Source organism: Delphinapterus leucas, chromosome 17 (assembly GCF_059928025.1).
Source record: "Delphinapterus leucas isolate spDelLeu-1000000601 "Yukka" chromosome 17, BTC_Dleu_Yukka2, whole genome shotgun sequence".
In the NCBI taxonomy this organism is placed as follows: Eukaryota; Metazoa; Chordata; class Mammalia; order Artiodactyla; family Monodontidae; genus Delphinapterus; species Delphinapterus leucas.
In genome coordinates this window covers 76,913,522-76,932,812 of record NC_143145.1, presented here as the reverse complement: position 1 = coordinate 76,932,812, position 19,291 = coordinate 76,913,522, and the positions used below count along the sequence as shown (strand labels likewise).

The following is a 19,291-nucleotide window of genomic DNA, read 5'->3' as shown; positions in this document are numbered from 1 at the left end:
CTTGCTCCCTCTTGCTAGAAAAGTAACTAAAAAAAAAAAAAAATCACTATAGAGATTTTTAAAATATTTCTGTGTGATGGGTTTTTAGAGGTAAAATTACTGGGTGAAAGAGTATAATGCTTTTTGCCAACTTTTTCTTCCAAACGTAGTATATGAGAATATCTATCGGACCACCTTTGCTAATACACACCCACAAAAAAAAAAAAATGTTGCAAATTTGGTCATAACATAGTTTTCTTGTACTCTTAATGTGCATTTAATTTATGACTGATGTATGACATCATTCCACAGTTTATTAGTTTTCTTTCTTTCTGTATAGCTTAGATATTTACGTTCTTTGCTCATTTTTCTATTGTTTGTCTTTTTTTTTTTTTTACTTAGATGAATGCTTTAAGATGGGTGGGATTGGGGGAGGGGGAGGCCTAAGAGGGAGGGGCTATATGTATACATATAGCTGATTCACTTCATTGTACAGCAGAAACTAACACAACATTGTAAAGCAATTATACTCCAATTAAAAAAAAGTAACTCAATATTCCTCTCCTGCAACACCACCCACTATACGCACAGGGGTCCATCATGGCCCAAGGGGCACGGGGGATACAGCAAAGAGGTGTGAAGCATTTGCTGGCTTCTGTGCCGTGAGCAACAAAGTCCTTGGTCTCTGGTCCAGCACCCATGAAAGAGTAACAGGCTAACTTGCTAGCTTATAAAGTAGAGTAAAATCCCAACCCCTGCACATTCTTGACATTAGGTTGCTATGCTTCCTTTTATAAGGAACTTAACACCTTAACCCAAATAAATTACATGCAGAAGCTTTCTGGTCACAAGTGTCCAACTTAATGACTTCCATAGGGACGAAGTTCTACACAGAGCAAAGCGGGTCAGTCTCTGCCTGCCTGCCTCCAATAGGGCCAGCTTCGGCCAAGACTTTTTTTTTTCCTCCATCTTTCTCTCTTTTTTTTTTTTTAACATCTTTATTGGAGTATAATTGCTTTACATTGGTGTGTTAGTTGCTGCTGTATAACAAAGTGAATCAGCTGTACGTATACATATATCCCCATATCCCCTCCCTCTTTCATCTCCCTCCCACCCTCCCTATCCCACCCCTCTAGGTGGTCACAAAGCACTGAGCTGATCTCCCTGTGCTATGCGGCTGCTTCCCGCTAGCTATCGATTTTACATTTCATAGTGTATATATGTCAATGCTACTCTCTCACTTCGTCCCAGCTTACCCTTCCCCCTCCCCGTGTCCTCAAGTCCATCCTCTCTGTCTGCATCTTATTCCTGTCCTTCCCCTAGGTTCATCAGAAACAAATATGCTAGCACATATATATGGCCAAGATTTTTATAAAGTCATTTTGGACTTGAGGAAGAACTAACAAAGAGCTGTTTAGAACCTGTGTTAAATAGAGAAACTTCTGTCATTCCTTATGGATTCTCTTAAGCTTTAGGGCTTAAATGTTGGTGTGAATGCTGGGAAATTTGGAAGAGTATTGGGGAGTTATTATTGTTCAAGAATCCTTTTGGCTTCCCTCAGACCCCTCAGTTCTCTCACCCCAACGCTAGGTCTGAAAAAGCTCTTCTCTGAGTTCCCTAAATGCGCTTTTCTCACCCATCCACTTCACCTAAAACTGGTCGGGCTTGTAGAGATGACTCATTTCTTTGACTCATTGTTACCAAGACCCACAATTAGCAGGGCACACAGACAATGGATTGCTGCCATCCTAGTATCTGCATGTGTGAAACCTAATCCTGGCAATCCTTATACAAGGCCCGCAGGCCCAAACAAATCAATCTCATATACAAATCTTACTTGCAAAAACTAATCAATCCCTTCATCAAAATATAAAAACAATGGAGTCCGCCTGCCGACGCAGGGGACACGGGTTCGTGCCCCGGTCCGGGAAGATCCCACATGCTGCGGAGCGGCTGGGCCCGTGAGCCATGGCCGCTGAGCCGGCGCGTCCGGAGCCTGTGCTCTGCAACGGGAGAGGCCACAACAGTGAGAGGCCCGCGTACCGCAAAAAAAAATGGTGTTGGAATCTAGTCTTATGCCATTTACATCCATTTAATATATTGAAAAAGGTGGAATTTATGCAATCAGAATTTACAATATGGAGGAGAAAATCATTCAAATGTTACAACTATAGAGATGGATGTTTTTAATGGAAAAGGGGTGTCTTTAAAACGAATGACTCAAAACTTTATTTAAAGCAGAAATAATCAGGATTATTATCCTGATATTATTTATTTTATGTGTCTCCACTATTGGCAAGAATGCATTTTATTCCATTTGTTGGAGATAAGCAGAAAGCCACAGGGACTATTTCAACTCATGTTCTGGGAAACCAAGAACTATACAACAGTCAGCTTCTACAGATAAGTGATTAACATGATGTCTAGACATGTTCTCATGAGAATAACATTATTAATTAAACAGTCATTTGGTTAATCATGATAGCAAAAGTAATTTTGGGAATAAATATTTTATTAGTATGCCAGTCAATAAAGCAAAAGTAAAAGGATATATTTTAATTAATTGATTTGTTATAATATTGAGATTATGTCTGACAAATTCTGTTTGAAGGCCTGGACTATGATCTAATATTTCTAATACGGCATGTCTTTATCTTATTGTTTCCGGTTAATGGTATTGCATATTTCAATTACTTAGCCAAAATTCCTTTCTTTACATCTCTCAAGATATTAAGATCCATTAGTAAACAATTGGATATGACAAATTTTCTGTTGCTATGCATTGCTCTGTTCTTTAAAAACTGGGTGTTCTCACATTTCATTAATAAAAAATAATTCACTGAATAGGGAAGGATAGTGTGGTATCACTATAACTAAGAGCCTGATCTTACTTTCTATTTGTCAGAAGACTCATTTGGGGGGCTTCCCTGTTGGCGCAGTGGCTGAGAATCTGCCTGCCGATGCAGGGGACACGGGTTCGAGCCCTGGTTCGGGAGGATCCCACCTGCCGCAGAGCAATAGGCCCATGAGCCACAACTACTGAGCCTGCGCTCTGTAGCCCACGAGCCACAGCTACTGAGGCCCGTGTGCCTAGAGCCTGTGCTCTGCAACAAGAGAAGCCACTGCAATGAAAAGCCCACAAACCGCAACAAAGGGTGGCCCCGGCTCACCACAACTAGAGAAAAGCCCACGCGCCACAATGGAAGACCCAACGCAGCCATAAATAAATAAATTTATAAAAAAAAAAAAAAAAAGACTCATTTGGAAAAAGAGAAATAAATCTATCGATGAATTATCTTCAGTATATAGACAATCTTTTCAGAAACACAGTTAACCCAATAATTTTAAAATAATCTGTGGTCCTGAAACACAGGGAAGAAATACAAAATAAATAAAACTTAAGTAAAAACTTTTTTTTTTTGCGGTACGCGGGCCTCTCACTGCTGTGGCCTCTCCCGTTGCGGAGCACAGGCTCCGGACGCGCAGGCTCAGCGGCCATGGCTCACGGGCCCAGCCGCTCCGCGGCATGTGGGATCTTCCCGGACCGGGGCACGAACCCGCGTCCCCTGCATCGGCAGGCGGACTCTCAACCACTGCGCCACCAGGGAAGCCGTAAAAGCATTTTTTTGAAAAATTATTCAGTTGAGTTTGCTCCTCTTGCCTGTATAAAAGGACATCTATAATCATCTTACGCAGTCCTTCTCACTTGCTCAATGTCTCATCCTGACGCCAAACCTCTCCCTGAATTTCAACTGCACTCACCCAAATGACGGAATCAGGACTAAATAACTTGCATTTGTTCTTCAGGGTTAGCCATTTGGTCAACCCCTTTTTGTTTAGCCTGGAAGGAAACTTGTATTAGAATCATTAAAAAGTTTCCTGCAAAAAAATAAATTTTTATTTTGTATTAAAAAGAGTCCCTAGAGGTTGCTTCGATTTGTTCCTTTAAATGTATAAATATGTAACAAAGCAATTTATGGAACAGTCATTAGCAGTTACTGTTTCCCAGGTCTCTTGTAACAGCTGGAAGGCAAACCAGAGAAGGGTGGGGTAGACTTCATTTTCAAGTTAAAATCTCTCTATCAGGATGGGATTTTTTTTCAACCCCATCAAATTAACTCTACATATTGGTGTATGAAAAGAGTGTTTTAGCATTGAGTTCACCGAGTTTGCTCTCAAGGACCCTTCTCATCAATCCTCTGGCCTTTCTTCCAGTAAATGCCAATGAACCAACCAGTAAATGCCGATGGACCCAGCATATCAAATGGAATGAGCTAATGTTAGAAGACACCAACATATGTTCCCTGTCAAAGAGGCTAATAATATGCTAATATACACTTTAGACATCATTGTCATCTCTAAAGGTATCAATGAAGACGAAATAATAATTTATTCTACTTCAAATCAGCGTAAAGGCGTAAACAGATTTTTTTGTAGAGATGTATAGACTATTAGGAAAGTAGAAAAATAATATTCATCGTAGTATTGCGCTATCATGAAGGCCTTGGCTTTATACTAGAAAAGTTCTACAGCACTCAATCAAAACAGTTTGCTTATCTTTCACCTACTTAGATGGAAAAATAATGATTTGTGAGATCTAACTTAGCTGAGTTTGCTGTAGGGGAAAAATTATTGAACTACGTAAGCTATCAAGCATCTGTGGCCTAACTATTCAATAAGCAACGTCCAAGATAAACAATGCAGTATCTAAATGTTGGTCTGTAACAAAAGTAACAAAACTAGTTCAGACATTTTTCTACTGTAACATGATTCATCCATTCTTCTACTGCCCTTCTCCTTGCAAAGTGAGTAGAAGAGACCCAAAGTATCCGCCATCCTAGTCACACTGCATACAAAGAGACTCTTGATTTGTTTGGCCGTCACTTGGTCTAGCTCTTTAGGGTTCAAAAGATATCTGATCTGCCTGTTTCTGTCACTAGGACTCATGTCAGCTGAACTCATTGCACTGCTCTTTAAGCAAAAGGGTCATCTTCAAAGTCAATTCTCCACAGTAGGTCATATTCATCTAATGAGGTACATAAAGGAATCCAAAGTAGAACACATGTATTAAAAGGAATGAACAAGATAATCCATGGAAACACAAGGAGAAAATATTACTCCTATTACTATCTGTCTATATATTTTCTAAAAGCCTAAGAAAAACCAGCCTTTAACAATATCTAACATGTGGCTTGACTCTGGTAGCCTCACCAGGACTGCACGTTAGGACTTCATGTGTTACTAAAGTACTAGCAATATCCCATGAGGCAACAGGAGCCTCCCTGTATGATGTGGCCGCAGAAGAACTCAAAGGAATATTGTTCTCTTGGGTAGGGTCCTGCTCCAGAATTGCACAGCCAGCTCTCTTCAGAAGGCCTTACCCCGGACTATGGGCGCACATACACATCCCTGCCCTTGAAACCAAGCAGGACCCTGTGAGGCCCCCTAGGGTACAAAAGCCTTTTTGTTTCCCTGTTTCGTAGTAGGAAAAAGGTTTCAGTCTCTTAAACATTCCCCGAGTGCCAAAGGACAGGTTCAAATAGTTACTAATTAGGGAAGGGAGGGGATGCAGAAACAAAGGGGGAACAGTCAAGTAAGAAGAACAATATATGTGGTGTTCCTGGCTGGCAGTGGATAATTAACAAAACAATTTCATATTCAAATAGAATTTACATGCTCAGAGCATTTTCCACAATTAAGTAAATGATTGGTATTTAATTTACAATGAACATATTTTGATTCCCTTTGTGGTAATTAAACATTAAAATAGTTGTGGTAATAATGAGAGTTGCTACAAATTGCTCTACAAATAGTCAAAACTTAGATGTTCTGAATAATCTGTGGTGATTTTGCAATATAAGAACTGTAAATCCCAAATCAAAATCTAAGTGAAATGTCTGCAATTTTTTTCCCAGTTCTGTGCACTACTTTAGAAAGCCATTAAACCTAAGTAGAAATGAAAAGGTTCTTTAAAATCACGGCTGTTATTTTAAAACATTTAAATAGCATTTAAGATTTTTTTCTATTACAAATTCATAGACGATAATACTGTGTATTCTTTATCTATTGGTTACATAGGCTTTTTAATTATGGACATCTGTCCTAGATTTTTAAGATATTTTTTTCTCCTTTGCAGTTGGTTGGTTTTGTGTATGCCTGTTATGTGATCAGTATTTTCATGGAAGAAGAGGACACCTGTAAGTATTATTCTACCTACCTGTGGGTTTATTTTATCTGAGATATAGCTTCCAAAACTAATCATTACAGGACCGTGAAATCTTTTATATTTGGAATTTTAAATGATTAAAATCAGCATAGTAAAGTTACAATCAAACATTTACCAACTATACTGCACACACACAAGATGGCACTAAGTATTGAAACTCTCAATCCAAGTCATGTGGGAGGATGCTCAGAGACAGGGACACCTACAGATAGATGGCTGTTGTTTCATTTTAGTAACTTTTCATCAGAGACCTAAACGTTTCTCTGAGTAGAAAATTGGGGTTGTTTTATCCATCACTAATTGTAAGTATGCTGGCTACAGAATTTTGAAATCTGACTAATAGCAATAACATCAATACAATAACACAGTCTACCAAGAACTACACATACATAAACTACATAAAATATTCTGAGAAAACTAAAAATGACAACCTTCAATGCAAGATGTAAAAAAAAAGAGAGAGAGATGCTGAAAAGGAATTAATGGAATGATAAAAAGCTAAGTGGTCACATTGTAGCAGAACACTAAAAAAAAAAAAAAAAAGACATATTACCCAAAGTTATGTGGGTAGAGATTTAGCAACATAGGTTAACAAGTGGCATTTATGGAGTGCCTGCTAATGTCTAAGGCACTTCTTGGCACCACTCCATTATGGGTTCATGTAATACCAAAGAAAAATTTAATTTAAAAAAAATTATTAGATAAACAAATCATACCCAACCATCCCAGGGATTTGGTTATACCGCTGCAGATACTCTCTGGGTTGCAAAGTTGACTCTTAAAAAAAATGAGGATAAGTGTCTAGCTAGCCATTACAACTTCTTTCTAGAACACAACTCCAAAAGGGTCTGATGAGTGCTTGCCACCAAATAGGTACAGTGCATGGTGTATGAACTGGAATCCAGTTAACAATGAGGATTTATTTAACCAACTGGAAGAAGTATTAGACCTTGAGATTAAACTCATCAGGCAGTGAAAACATGCAAACGTACCACATCATCTCTTTTGTGCTTGCTTGGGGCTTTGTTTTGTTTTGTTTTGTTTTTTAATGCTAGATAAGGTGGAAAGTTTCTGACATTTCAAAAGTGCTGTTGTAATGACAATACTTTTGACTATGAGGTTAACTTCAAAAAGTACATTTTCAGGTGTTCCATTAGTAGTTCCACAATTTGACAAAGTTAATGTACAGAAAATCAGCAACATGCTTCCAACTCACAGCTAAGACAGCCTGACAGCCAAAAAACAACCGGTTGAGCAAGGACAATTTCGACTGGAATTGAAAGCTAAAAAAATTATTAGAATTGGTGCTGAATAAATACTTCCCCCAAAATGATACACTGATTGATAAATCCCAGCTGAATACCTTATAAAGTACTTTTGAGTAGGTACCAAAATGATCCTGTTTCTTCTCCTCACCGAACTGATTAGAGGTTCTCAAATGATGCTAATGCTTCATCCCCACCTTATTGTGTGAGGACAGGTAGATTAATCAATAATCTTCTTTTATCTAGTAGAATAAATATATAAAGGGCTTTTCCTTGAAGCTTGTGATTTTAAGCAAAACTTGGAAATGCAAACTGTCATGCAAAATAAAAGGCTCATCTAAATTGGGTAAAAGATTTTTGACCTTCTAGCAGCCTTTTTTAGAGAAATAATGTCAGTGTATGTGGATCAGATTGCTCCTGGCAGATATCGTAGGTTTATTGATTTTAGAGTCTTTAACTAGCTTAAGTTTCTCTATAGAAACCTCTGAATCAGCTATTTTAATGCCCATCAAACCAGCATTGAAGCACCTGCTAGCAGCCTATTCTATTAACGGTTTAATTGTACTGTTTGTTATTAGGGCCCTACGTTAAGTTACCAAGAGACATCTGTATAAAGTAGTTATGTTACCATCAATTCAAATAATACTTAGAGCCAAAAGGGTCTTGGGTGCTCAAAACAAAGTAAACATGCCGTAGACCAACCTGACATGATAATCGGCGGGGAGCAAGTTGACAGTAGAAAGCAATCACAAACCTTTTAGTCTGAGAGTTCTCAAGTGAGGGTAATTTCATATTTTTTATTGAAAGCAGTAGGAATCAAAGTGCAATTTTAATTAAATTGTCCTAGAGTCTTCAGAAGGCAGATGTGAGCAAAAAGAAATGTCTGCAACCAATTGCAATGATCTCATAGTCTAGTACAATTTGTGCCAACACTTAGGTTTCGGGTGCAACAATGAACTGCCCTTACCAACCCCCAGTCGAGAAGACGTGTCCTTTGAATTGTGTTTCCAGAATTTAAACATAAAATAAGAAAATAATACAGGTAGCCTTCCAATTTATCTAAGTATGCTTCTGGAAAGCTTCTTCTGAAAGGTAACTGCAAGTAGATAATGTAATGTCACCGTATTTTGGCAGACAATATATCATTTATCATTTCGATTTCTATTCTAACAAATGAAAATCTCTGCCTTATTCAAAATGCAAAGTTAAGCCTTTCTTGGACTGAAAGCTATCAGCCAGCCTTAAAAATTAATAACTACCCGCTTCTCTCCTCTGCACTGCTTAAGTGGTTCTATGGGCGTAACATTTCAGCTGATGGACATTTCTGAAGGGTAATAAATGCTTGAGGAAACATTTATTTCCAGCCGCCCATCTTCTTAGTTACCTTTCAGCCTCTTTAGCCATTTCCTATAAAGACTGTGATTTCAGGTCAAAGACAATGAAATAAAAAGCTCACAAAAGCAAGAGTACTGCTAGGTAGGGTCAATACTTTTCATCATTCATTCTAATGAAAAAGCCTATTTATATATGTTTCATTTATTTCCTTTTTTAAAATCTGTCAATCTCTGTGAACACTTTTGTGAGCCCAGGATATTTGGAACATGTAATCGTAAAAACATGTCAACATAGAGATCGGACTTGAGGACACTGGGAGGGGGAAGGGTAAGCTGGGACAAAATGAGAGGGTGGCATGGACATATATACACCACCAAACGTAAAATAGATAGCTAGTGGGAAGCAGCCGCATAGCACAGGGAGATCAGCTCGGAGCTTTGTGACCACCTAGAGGGTTGGGATAGGGAAGGTGGGAGGGAGACACAAGAGGGAGGAGATATGGGGATATGTGTATACATATAGCTGATTCACTTTGTTATACACCAGAAACTAACACACCATTGTAAAGCAATTATACTCCAATAAAGATGTTAAAAAAATAAAATAAAACATAACCATAAAAAAAAAGTCAACATCTTGTGTGTGAACCATCTACTGCTGAAATGAACTTGTGGGCTTGTTAGTACCTTGTCAGATTTACTAAAAAGAACGTTTTTAATTCAAGGAAGTGTGGAGGGGAGGCAAAAAGTACTGAAAAATAGTATTAACGTGTATAAATATTGCCAGGCTTTTTCAGAGGAGCTGTTGCTAGCACTACTTCTTCTGCTATTAGGTTGCAAACTGCAAATGGGATGTCTGTCGCGCTCACAAAGGCCAGCCTGGGCTGTATATGTTGATTGGCAGGAGAAATGTACATCGAAAATCCTAAGCATTAGTTTTTGAAAAGAAAATGAACTCCCCAGATGTGGGTTCAGCATTTTACATGGAAAATCTCAAAATAGCCCTTTATACAACCATTTGACCCCTTGAGGCCCAGGCTCAAGACAGAAGAAAGAGCCCAGAGTCAGCAACAGAGACATCAATGGTTTAAGGAATGGGGGATCTTACACGTCTGAAGCAGAAAGGGACCTGGAGCGACACCCCACTATCAGGTTGACTCACTGGTTACCAGGGAAAACAGCAGAAAAGCACGCCCCTCACCACCCCTTTGACAAACTAACATAGTGGAGACATTCTGATATAAAGATTAGAACAGTTACTAACAGGGGTCGGGGGCAAGTACACAGGCATTTACTGATTAGGCTCTATGATTAAGAGGGAAGGGTAGGGTGTAGGTGAAGCAGGGACTGGTCCAGCAGGGGATGTACAGAGAGCAAGAGAACAGCCATCTTGGGTGGCCTGACCATACAAGGGTGGAGGGACAGGAGAAATTTGTGAGAGTCAAGGATGCAGAAATACATGAGACCCAAGTAAGGATGATCCCGTGGTCACAGTCAATATTTCAAAGGAGTCATAGGACTGGTCCAATAAGCCATGAAGAATCTACTGGTTCTCAGAGAGTATAAATTTCTTTTGGCAACAATCTGGGGAGTTGCAGCTATCCTCACCACAGCTTAGATTTAGAGCCTGAAGCATGTCCCCATAACTCTGCCAAATAGCTACAAACTTACTACCTAACCTTTCTACTAGAATACAAAATCTCTGCAGTCAGAATCTTTATGTTCCCAGATATAACTCTAGAGCCTAGGAAATGCCTTGCACATAGCAGCTAATACAAAAAGTGATTGTTGAGGGAACTCCCTGGCTGTCCAGTGGTTAGGACTCAGTGCCTTCACTGCCAGGGGCCCAGGTTTGATCCCCGGTTGGGGAAGTAAGATCCTGCAAGCTGCGCCTCGTGGCCAAAAATAAAATAATAAAAATATTTTTTAAATGACTGCTGAGTTTATTTTATTAAGTAAATTCTCTTGGCCCAGCAACTCATTTTTCAAAATGGATTTCAAAACTACAAGCTTCTCAAATTTGATGAAGTGTTAGGATTATGTTCAGAATTTAGTGAGATGCTTGGTACATTTACAATTTTTTTCTTCCAGTTTTATTGAGATATAATTGACATACAGTACTGTATAAGTTTAAGGTGTACAGCATAATGATTTGACTTATATACATCATGAAATGATTACCAGAATAAGTTTAGTGAACATCCATCATCGCATGTAGAAACAAAATAAAAGAAAAAAATAGTTTTCCGTGTGATGAGAACTCTTAGAATTTATTCTCTTAACTTTCATATAAAACATACAGCAGTGTTAATTTTATTAATCATGTTGTTATTACACCCTTAGTATTTATTATATTTATCTTATAACTAGAAGTTTGTACCTTTTGACCACCTTCATCCAACTTACAAATATTTATGTTTAACAAATGGAGGTCCTGCATCTCTTTAGCATAATCAGATGGATTTTTAGTAATTTTGAAGGTCAAGATATAGGGAGATGGGGACTTCCCTGGCAGTCCAGTGGTTAGGACTTCGCCTTCCAATGCAGGGGGTGTGGGTTAGATTCCTGATCAGGGAACTAGGATCCCACATGCCTCGGGGCCAAAAAGCCAAGATGTAAAACAGATGCAATATTGTAACAAATTCAATAAAGACTTTAAAAATGGTCCACATCAAAAAATCTTTAAAAAGAAAAAAAGATACAGGGAGATGGAGTAAACCTCCACTATACCACATTAGAGCAAGAGCTTGAGTTTATGGACTCCTGGACAAGACATCAGGGAGGCCACAGAGACTTGGAAGATAGATGCACCATAGAGTGAACGCAAATGCAAAATACGGCCAAGGGGACAGACGTACGGTCAAAAAGTTGGGTCCAACAGGGTGGAGACCTAAGCCAGCCCCACACATGGGAAGGTCAGGCCGCACAGAATAGGGTTCTAACTACAGTGCTCTGGTTCAGAGAGGATTCCAGTCCTTGGGCAGGTTAACAAGACAGTCTCCGTAATGAATGTGTTAATAACTCCATGGTGGGCATCCTTTCACGATGTATACATATATCAAATCATCATGTTGTAAACTTTAAGTATATTACAGTTTTGTCAATTATACCTCATCAAAGCTGAAAAGAAGACAGTATCTCTCAAGAAGAATGTCATAAACACCAAAGTACCCAAACCAGTGACTCAAGAGGGGAACTTTCCATGGAGACTAAAGAAGCCATTTTACTAGAACAAGCTCCAAAGTCAGCACTAACCTCATGGGGAAGTGGAACCCAGACGGTCATGTCTCTCCAACCCAGAACGCCTATATTTCAACCTAACTAGGGACTATCTACAGCCGTTATTTTCTTCCCCTCTCACTTCCTCATCTCCAGCTACATCCGTTTTCCTACATTCACCAAGCCCTTTCCTCCCTCTGTTGACTCACTAACTTAGATACATCCTTCCGATCTCAGCTTAACTGTCTCTCCCCAATTTAGCCACTTCCCTCTCACCCTCCCCAGGCTAGCTGAGGGCACCCAGGATATACTCTTATATGGTTTCATTGCACACTGCATTTTCCTTGGAAACATTTAACACAACTGTAATTTTTAAAAGTCATGCTATCCCCAGGGCCTCGCCCATTTCCTGACATAATGGGCACTCTGTACAATAGATAATGAGTGAGTATTGAGTGAAGAACTGTGCAAGCAAGTGGACTCGGAAGGTTGGTTAGGAGTTCCATTGGCAGAGAGGGGGGAGAATTCTTCCGTTTCTATTCTCTGTCTCCATTTCTATGAATGACCATTCTTCACACAAGCTAGAACCTTGGGCACATTCCTTGACTCTTCCTCACCTCCCACATCTGTTCAGTCACCAGATGAGACACGGTCACCTCCCTTCAAGTACGTGTTCTTCAACATTCTTCCCCAGGACGCCCTCTTCCCCGTGCCTCAGTAGACCCTCTGAACCTGTGCTCAATTTATTTTTTAATTAACTGTGTTCCCCACTTGTAGAGCACGGGGATCGTACCCTGCCCACCCTGGGATCCAAGGACCTGGTTCAGTATCTGGAACATCATAAGAAATCAGTAAATATTTGTCATACAAATATGATGTGAAATTCTGTGCAGATATGTACAAAACACATAGCAAGGAAAATGCCCTCATGTCATTACATTATCTCTCATATCTCTGTCCTCACACCTTATGAAAATTTAAATTTCCCATTCCTTGCACTATAGGAAAACAATCTGACTCATTTGCAGTAAGGTATAAATGGCTTGTACACTTACATTTCCTGGAAGTTTTCCCTGGCTACTGGTCGTGGCCTGTTTTGACAGAAAGTTGACGCCAACAAGCAGAGAGCACCGACACCCCAGAGGGGGTTCAATTTTCCGTGTTCCCACTTGAAACTGTACGTTAGAAATTATTTAAATGAAGGTGGTCGTCACTCTGCCAATATCTAGCTCTGCGCCCATTAACAAATGGAATCACCCCTTGGGGGATCCCCAAGGCACTCAGCTCTAACACCACACCCCTGTAGATGATGCCCAGAGCGGGGGGGGGGGGGGGGGGGGGGGGGGGTTTATCTCAAGGTACCATCAAGTGCATCACATTCTCTTCATTCATTTGCAAATGGTAAATATCAGGCAGCTATTCAGAACATCTTGATCTGTCTGATCCAGATTAGCAGCCCAGGGAGTGTGAAGCATCAGCCTCACCCCTTAAAGCAAGCGCTCTACACAGATGCCTGTTAGCTTGAAGGAGACATAATCCCACCTCCCTCCATCCCTGGTCAGACAGGTCGGAGCTCTCAGGTTCCCTTGGTTACCAACAGCCCCAAGCTGTGTGGCATGGCCTTTCCTCAAGAAGGAAGACTGAAGGATCTATCCTCCAGATGGTACAGAATGGAAGATGAGGGATTTGGGAACCAGTTGTGATTACGAGGCAGTAACAACAACAACAAAAAATATCACATCCTCACGGCACCCTAAATGCAGCGACAAAAAACCAAAATGGGCTGTGAGGATTTTATGTGGATCCTGGGCAATGGTTTTATTGTGGGTTATTAGTGGGAAAATTTAGGAGCCCAAGAGAGATAGCAGCTACCAGCGTTCCGACAGGGTCCTTGTGTTTCCATTTTAATTCTAAATTCAATATCCCTATCCCAACGCCCGCCACACACACCCTTCTCAATCCTCACGCTGAGCTGTTCTGCCCGCCCCACCGCGGGTAGGCTGAGCCCTCACCTCTCCAGCCGGCCCTGAGCTGCAGAGAAGAACGTGCTGCACCAACTGGCCTTGATGCAGCCCCATGAGGTCACATGTGCGCCGGCCACCTCTCCTTCCTCCTCTCACCCATTCTGAGTCTGCGCCTTCTCCAGGTCCCTTAAAACCGCGGCATTAGTGCCCCCATCCTGAGACTTTGGAGTCCTTACTCTCACTTTAGGAAAGAGGACGTGAAGCCCAGAGAGGTGACGTGATCCTTGCACCCTTGTCTTCTGTTCTGCCCGCTCAGCGCTGAGACTCTCCCGCTAAGACTCTACAGCAAAGAAAAGGAAAGCCAGTAGGCATGGGTGCCCACAAGCTCCTAGGGTCTCTCTCCCGTCGGAACTGTCCGTACTTATCCATGATGTTCTCCTTCCCGACATAGAAGAGGAGAGGAGGCCTTCACTCTGTCCCTGGACTTCTGTGGCTTTTCTGTCCATCCTTCCCACGTATTCAGGTGCCTGCTTCATTAATGACTCTCTTTCCGCCTCCCTAACTTTATATCTCTTTTCCCCTTCTCTCTCCCAGTTTCTTCCTCTCATTGGACCTTTTTCCTCAGTTTATGAATAAAGCCACATAAGTTTAAAAACAAAAGAAATTACCCTGGCTCCCCACCCGGTATACACTGAGCTTCCCTGTCTCTCATACTTCTTCCCTCCACATCTAGACTTTTCTACAAAATAGTCCAGACTTACAGTGTAACTTTCTCACCTCCTATCCACTGTCAGGCCGCGGCTGTTGGGCTTTCTGTCCTATATTATCACTGAAAACGCTCTCTCGAAGGCCAGCAATGACCTAATGTCAAGTTCACTTAGATCTTACCGGGATTCCTTGTAATGGGTGACTTAGGTCACTGCTGACTGCTCCCTTCTGGCTTCCAAGCAACCCCATCTCTTGAGTTTTCCCAGGCAGTCCCATCTCTTGAACAGCACTTATTTTTTTTAAATATATATTTATTTATTTGGTTGCACGAGGTCTTAGTTGCGGCACGTGGGCTCCTTAGTTGTGGCATGCCAACTCTTAGCTGTGGCATGCCTGTGGGATCTAGTTCCCTGACCAGGGATCAAATCTGGGCCCCCTGTATTGGGAACGCGGGGCTTAACCACTGCAAGACCAGGGAAGTCCCAAACAGCACTTATTTTACCAATTAAATTTTTTTCATGCAAATTAAGCAGATTTCTAATGCAAACATAGGTAACACATTTTGAAGTACTGGCCCTGGCTGATTTTGGAGTGATGTTTCATCATTAAGTCCTTAAAATGTTAACTTGCCATCCCCAGTATATAGCTTATACTCTCACCGTTACACTAAAACATTTTAAGTAAGATCAGACAATGACACAGAGGCATTTTAAAGTAAGAACAAACAATGAAACAGATGTTCATCCCTCTTAGATAGCAAAATGGCACACAATATTCTCAAGAGCTATACTCTTGGACCAAATATTTAATGGAAGTCAGATTTTATAATTCCTTTGAAGAAATGTCATGCAAGTAACCAACACTAAGAGGCATATATAGAACACTCATCTTCGTGTGCTGTATTTTTTTTAAAGATCTACTTATTATTATTTTTTTTAATTCATTTTTGGCTGTGTCAGGTCTTGGTTGCGGCACGTAGGATCTTCGTTGAGGCATGCAGCCTCTTCATTTTGGTGCACGGGCTTCTCTCTAGTTGTGGCATGCAGGTCTTCTCTTCTCTAGTTGTGGCGCTAGGGCTCCAGGGCGCGTGGACTCTGTAGTTTGCGGCACACGGGCTCTAGTTGAGGCGCGCGAACTCAGTAGTTGTGGTGCACGGGCTTAGTTGCCCCGCGGCATGTGGGATCTTAGTTCCCTGACCAGGGATCGAACCTGCATTCCCTTGCATTGGAAGGCGGATTCTTTACCACTGGACCACCAGGGAAGTCCCTTCGTGTGCTTTATACTAAGCATTTTATTGACTAAAAAAGAATAATTTAGTGTTCTTTCTGGGAGCAGTATTTGAAACTGGTCTAAGTGAGGTATTTGGGAGTACCAATAACTTGGATGCCAACGTGAAGATAAAGTAGGGGAGAAGTAAAGGCATTTGTCTCTCCTTCTAAGTTGTACGAGGCACAAAGTAAATTAATTCTAAATTTTATACCTAATTAGCCTTTCAGTTTTGTCCACATTTTTCCTCAGAGGAGGAAACAGGCGCTCGCTCTCTCACTCACTTTCTCTCTTTTTTCTCTCCTCTCTTTTGTTTATCCTTGCTCTCTCTCTTTGATTATAAGAACAAAAAGTCTAGAGTAGAGTTAATGGTGTGCTCAGAGAACAGCTTTCTTTGCTATGTACAGTTCAGTCAACTGCAAAGCTTGAATGTACATGCTCGTGTCAGAGACTGGCCAGGTCTTTGCCATTTGTGTGTCCTTTTTCCAACGCACAGCTGGGCTGCATCTCCCAGGCTCCCTGCAGTTAGGTGTCCCATGACACTGAACTCCAGATCATGGAATGTGAGCAGAAGGGACATGCCCATTTCCAGGCCTAGCGCCCACGTCACTTCCACAAGGGGTTCTCCATGCCCTTCCCGTTTCTGCCTGTTCGATACAGACCAGCATAGGATCTTTGGAAGCCACATGTTTAAAATGATGGAGCCACAATGTTGAAATAAATATTGAAATTTATTTCTCCAACAAATAAGCATCTCAAGTGATTTGAGTTTGCTGTATGTTAAGGGATCTTCAGCTGGGAAGCAGGACCTCAATTCCAAGGGGATTCTCACTTTCCACGAATGGATTTTCAGAGCTTTTTGAAATAGTTGGTGGAATAAGAGGAGATCTCATTCCATACCCTTCAACTGTGATTAATTCAGCCGCCCACAGCATCAGGACTCAGATGACGTTAGATTTGAGTAGACACAAGACTTTACTCCGATTAAGAGTCTCTTTCTGGTTGGTTTTATACTCACTAATGCTTTAAAACATTTTAATGTCTTCCCACATGACTCAGATGCTTTGTTGACATTACACTGACTTCTTTCAACCATAGCTCCTGATGGAATTCTGTGTTCTTTCTGTATTCTAGGTAGCTTGCCAATTCTTGTAGACATTTAAATGCTTGATTGGATTCAGCATTTCTCCCACATCTCTTCTTGTCTGAGGTCATTAACCCGTCCAGATCCAAAAGTATAGTCCAGTTCCAGCATATTATTGATTAATTTTAGGGCTTTAAACAAGTTTAAATAGCTAATCCTGTATTGATTTGATTCATTCATTCAAGAAACAGTTATTGAAAGTCTTCTGTGTACTAGACCCACAAGGATACAGAAATGAATAAGACGTGGTCCCTTTCCCAAGAGGTCTTACATTCTAATAAGTGAGCAAGGCGTGTAAATAGTTATGGAAGAGTAAAGTGCAGATAATGGTCTGTATAAAGTGAATCAGAAGCACAAAAAAAATAAGCAGAGGCTAACTGTGTGTCAGGGCACCAAGCATGACTGCTCAGAGCATGAGAACATGGTCTTATATGAAGAATATTACATCATGAGGAAGGGAACAAAGGAAATGCATTTTAAATACAGGCAAATGTATGTCACAGAGGCTTGGGGAAAGCACGGGACACTCAGAAAGTGATGGGTAGTGAGGTATGTTCAGTTCACTAAGTGAACAGTGGGGTCAGTCTTTGAGGGACCTTGGATTCTGTCTTAACACCAGTGAGTCCCAACCTATTTTATATTTGGCACTTATAGAGAAAGTTAACATTTATAAGGCACTCTGTGATAAATAAATTACTTTTTCCGAGCAATAAATGACCACCCCAAAGGGCTAGCTACCCCAAGTCTTACTCAGCAAGTGTGTACGTGCACACCCACACCCTACTCAGGTCTCTCCAGCTAGGATACTCTGCTAGATGACGTGCAATCAATGAATGGATTTAATCTTGGGAAGAATATGATCAGATTCAATTTTCTTTGAACAGTAATTCATAGAAAGAGAAAAGAATTTATAAAATGATCTCAGAAGAAATGGTATTTTGGGGATGGAGTCTGCCCTAGAAATGGGAAAACCAAAAGTAATAATAGAGGCTATTTTTAAAAAAGAAAATGAATATTCAAAGGGGAAATGTTCAAAATTGTAGAAGCGGACAGTAAAAATGAATTATAGAGAGACTTCAAAGTCAACAAGTATTTGTCACTTGATTTATTGAGCAAAGTAGAACATTAGCGAGATTTAAATGAGAATGATAAAAATATACTGGGAAAAAATTGGATAACTGAGAAAAAATGTATTACATAAGGGAAAAATTATATCTGTTTAGACAGATTCTTAGAACTGTTTTTAGCCCTTACCTTTTTAAGCAATATTTTTCCTCTCAGCCATTCTATTCTGCTTTATTGACCCCAAAGAGATTTTAGAAATTCATTATGCCATTATTTAAATATTATCTACTCTTAGAAAATTTTAAAGTGGGAAGAAACTGTCAGCACTGATTACGGGAACATCTGCTTCCAGAGATCTGGACCCATGAGAGAAACAAAAGCTGGAAATTCAGCCAAATAAAAATGAAAAGGGAGCTCCAAAAATAGAAAAGGGAGGTGTTTTCAGAATTCTTAAAAATCTCGTTTTCTCTAGAATAAAATGTTCCTCTGAATGAGCCCAGCAGTAGTGACACAAAGCCACCAGTGATTCTGAGCAGACAGTAATTGAAAAATTACAAAAACTTTGAAAGAGACCTCAGGAAAGCCAAACTGTAGTTGATAAGAGTAAACAGCCATTCCACCAAATTAGTGATGAAGATTAACCAAAGGGTTAAGAGTATGTCTACAATAGGAAAATAGCACAATTTGTGTCTCTTTAAAAAAGCTGAGTAACTTTAAAGGGAATAGAAAATACACTGTTAAAGATGAAAACACAAATAAGAAAGAAAGAAAAAAAAAAAGAGAACCTAGCTCCTTTCTTCCTGAATATGAGAAAACCAAAACAAAAAAGTGGGGCTTCCCTGGTGGCGCAGTGGTTGAGAGTCCGCCTGCCAATGCAGGGGACGTGGGTTCGTGCCCTGGTCCGGGAAGATCCCACATGCCGCGGAGCGGCTGGGCCAGTGAGCCATGGCCGCTGAGCCTGCGCGTCCGGAGCCTGTGCTCCGCAACGGGAGAGGCCACAGCAGTGAGAGGCCCGCGTACCGCAAAAAAAAAAAAAAGAAGTGTATGTGTGTATTGAGGAAGTAGGATGGTGGGAGCTGGTATGTCAGAGGCATCTTTATAAAGGTGATACAACTCTAGCA

General features: G+C 40.6%; 1 protein-coding gene across 2 annotated transcripts in view; it reads left to right on the top strand.

Annotated features, from left to right (window-relative positions):
- NKAIN3 (sodium/potassium transporting ATPase interacting 3) overlaps positions 1–19,291 on the top strand; it is a 524,566-nt gene that overhangs the window by 485,939 nt on the left and 19,336 nt on the right. For both annotated transcript variants that reach the window (XM_089899105.1, XM_089899104.1), the window contains exon 5: positions 6,116–6,176. In XM_089899105.1, the coding sequence (XP_089755231.1) occupies positions 6,116–6,176 (61 nt within the window). The remainder of the gene's footprint in view (positions 1–6,115; positions 6,177–19,291) is intronic.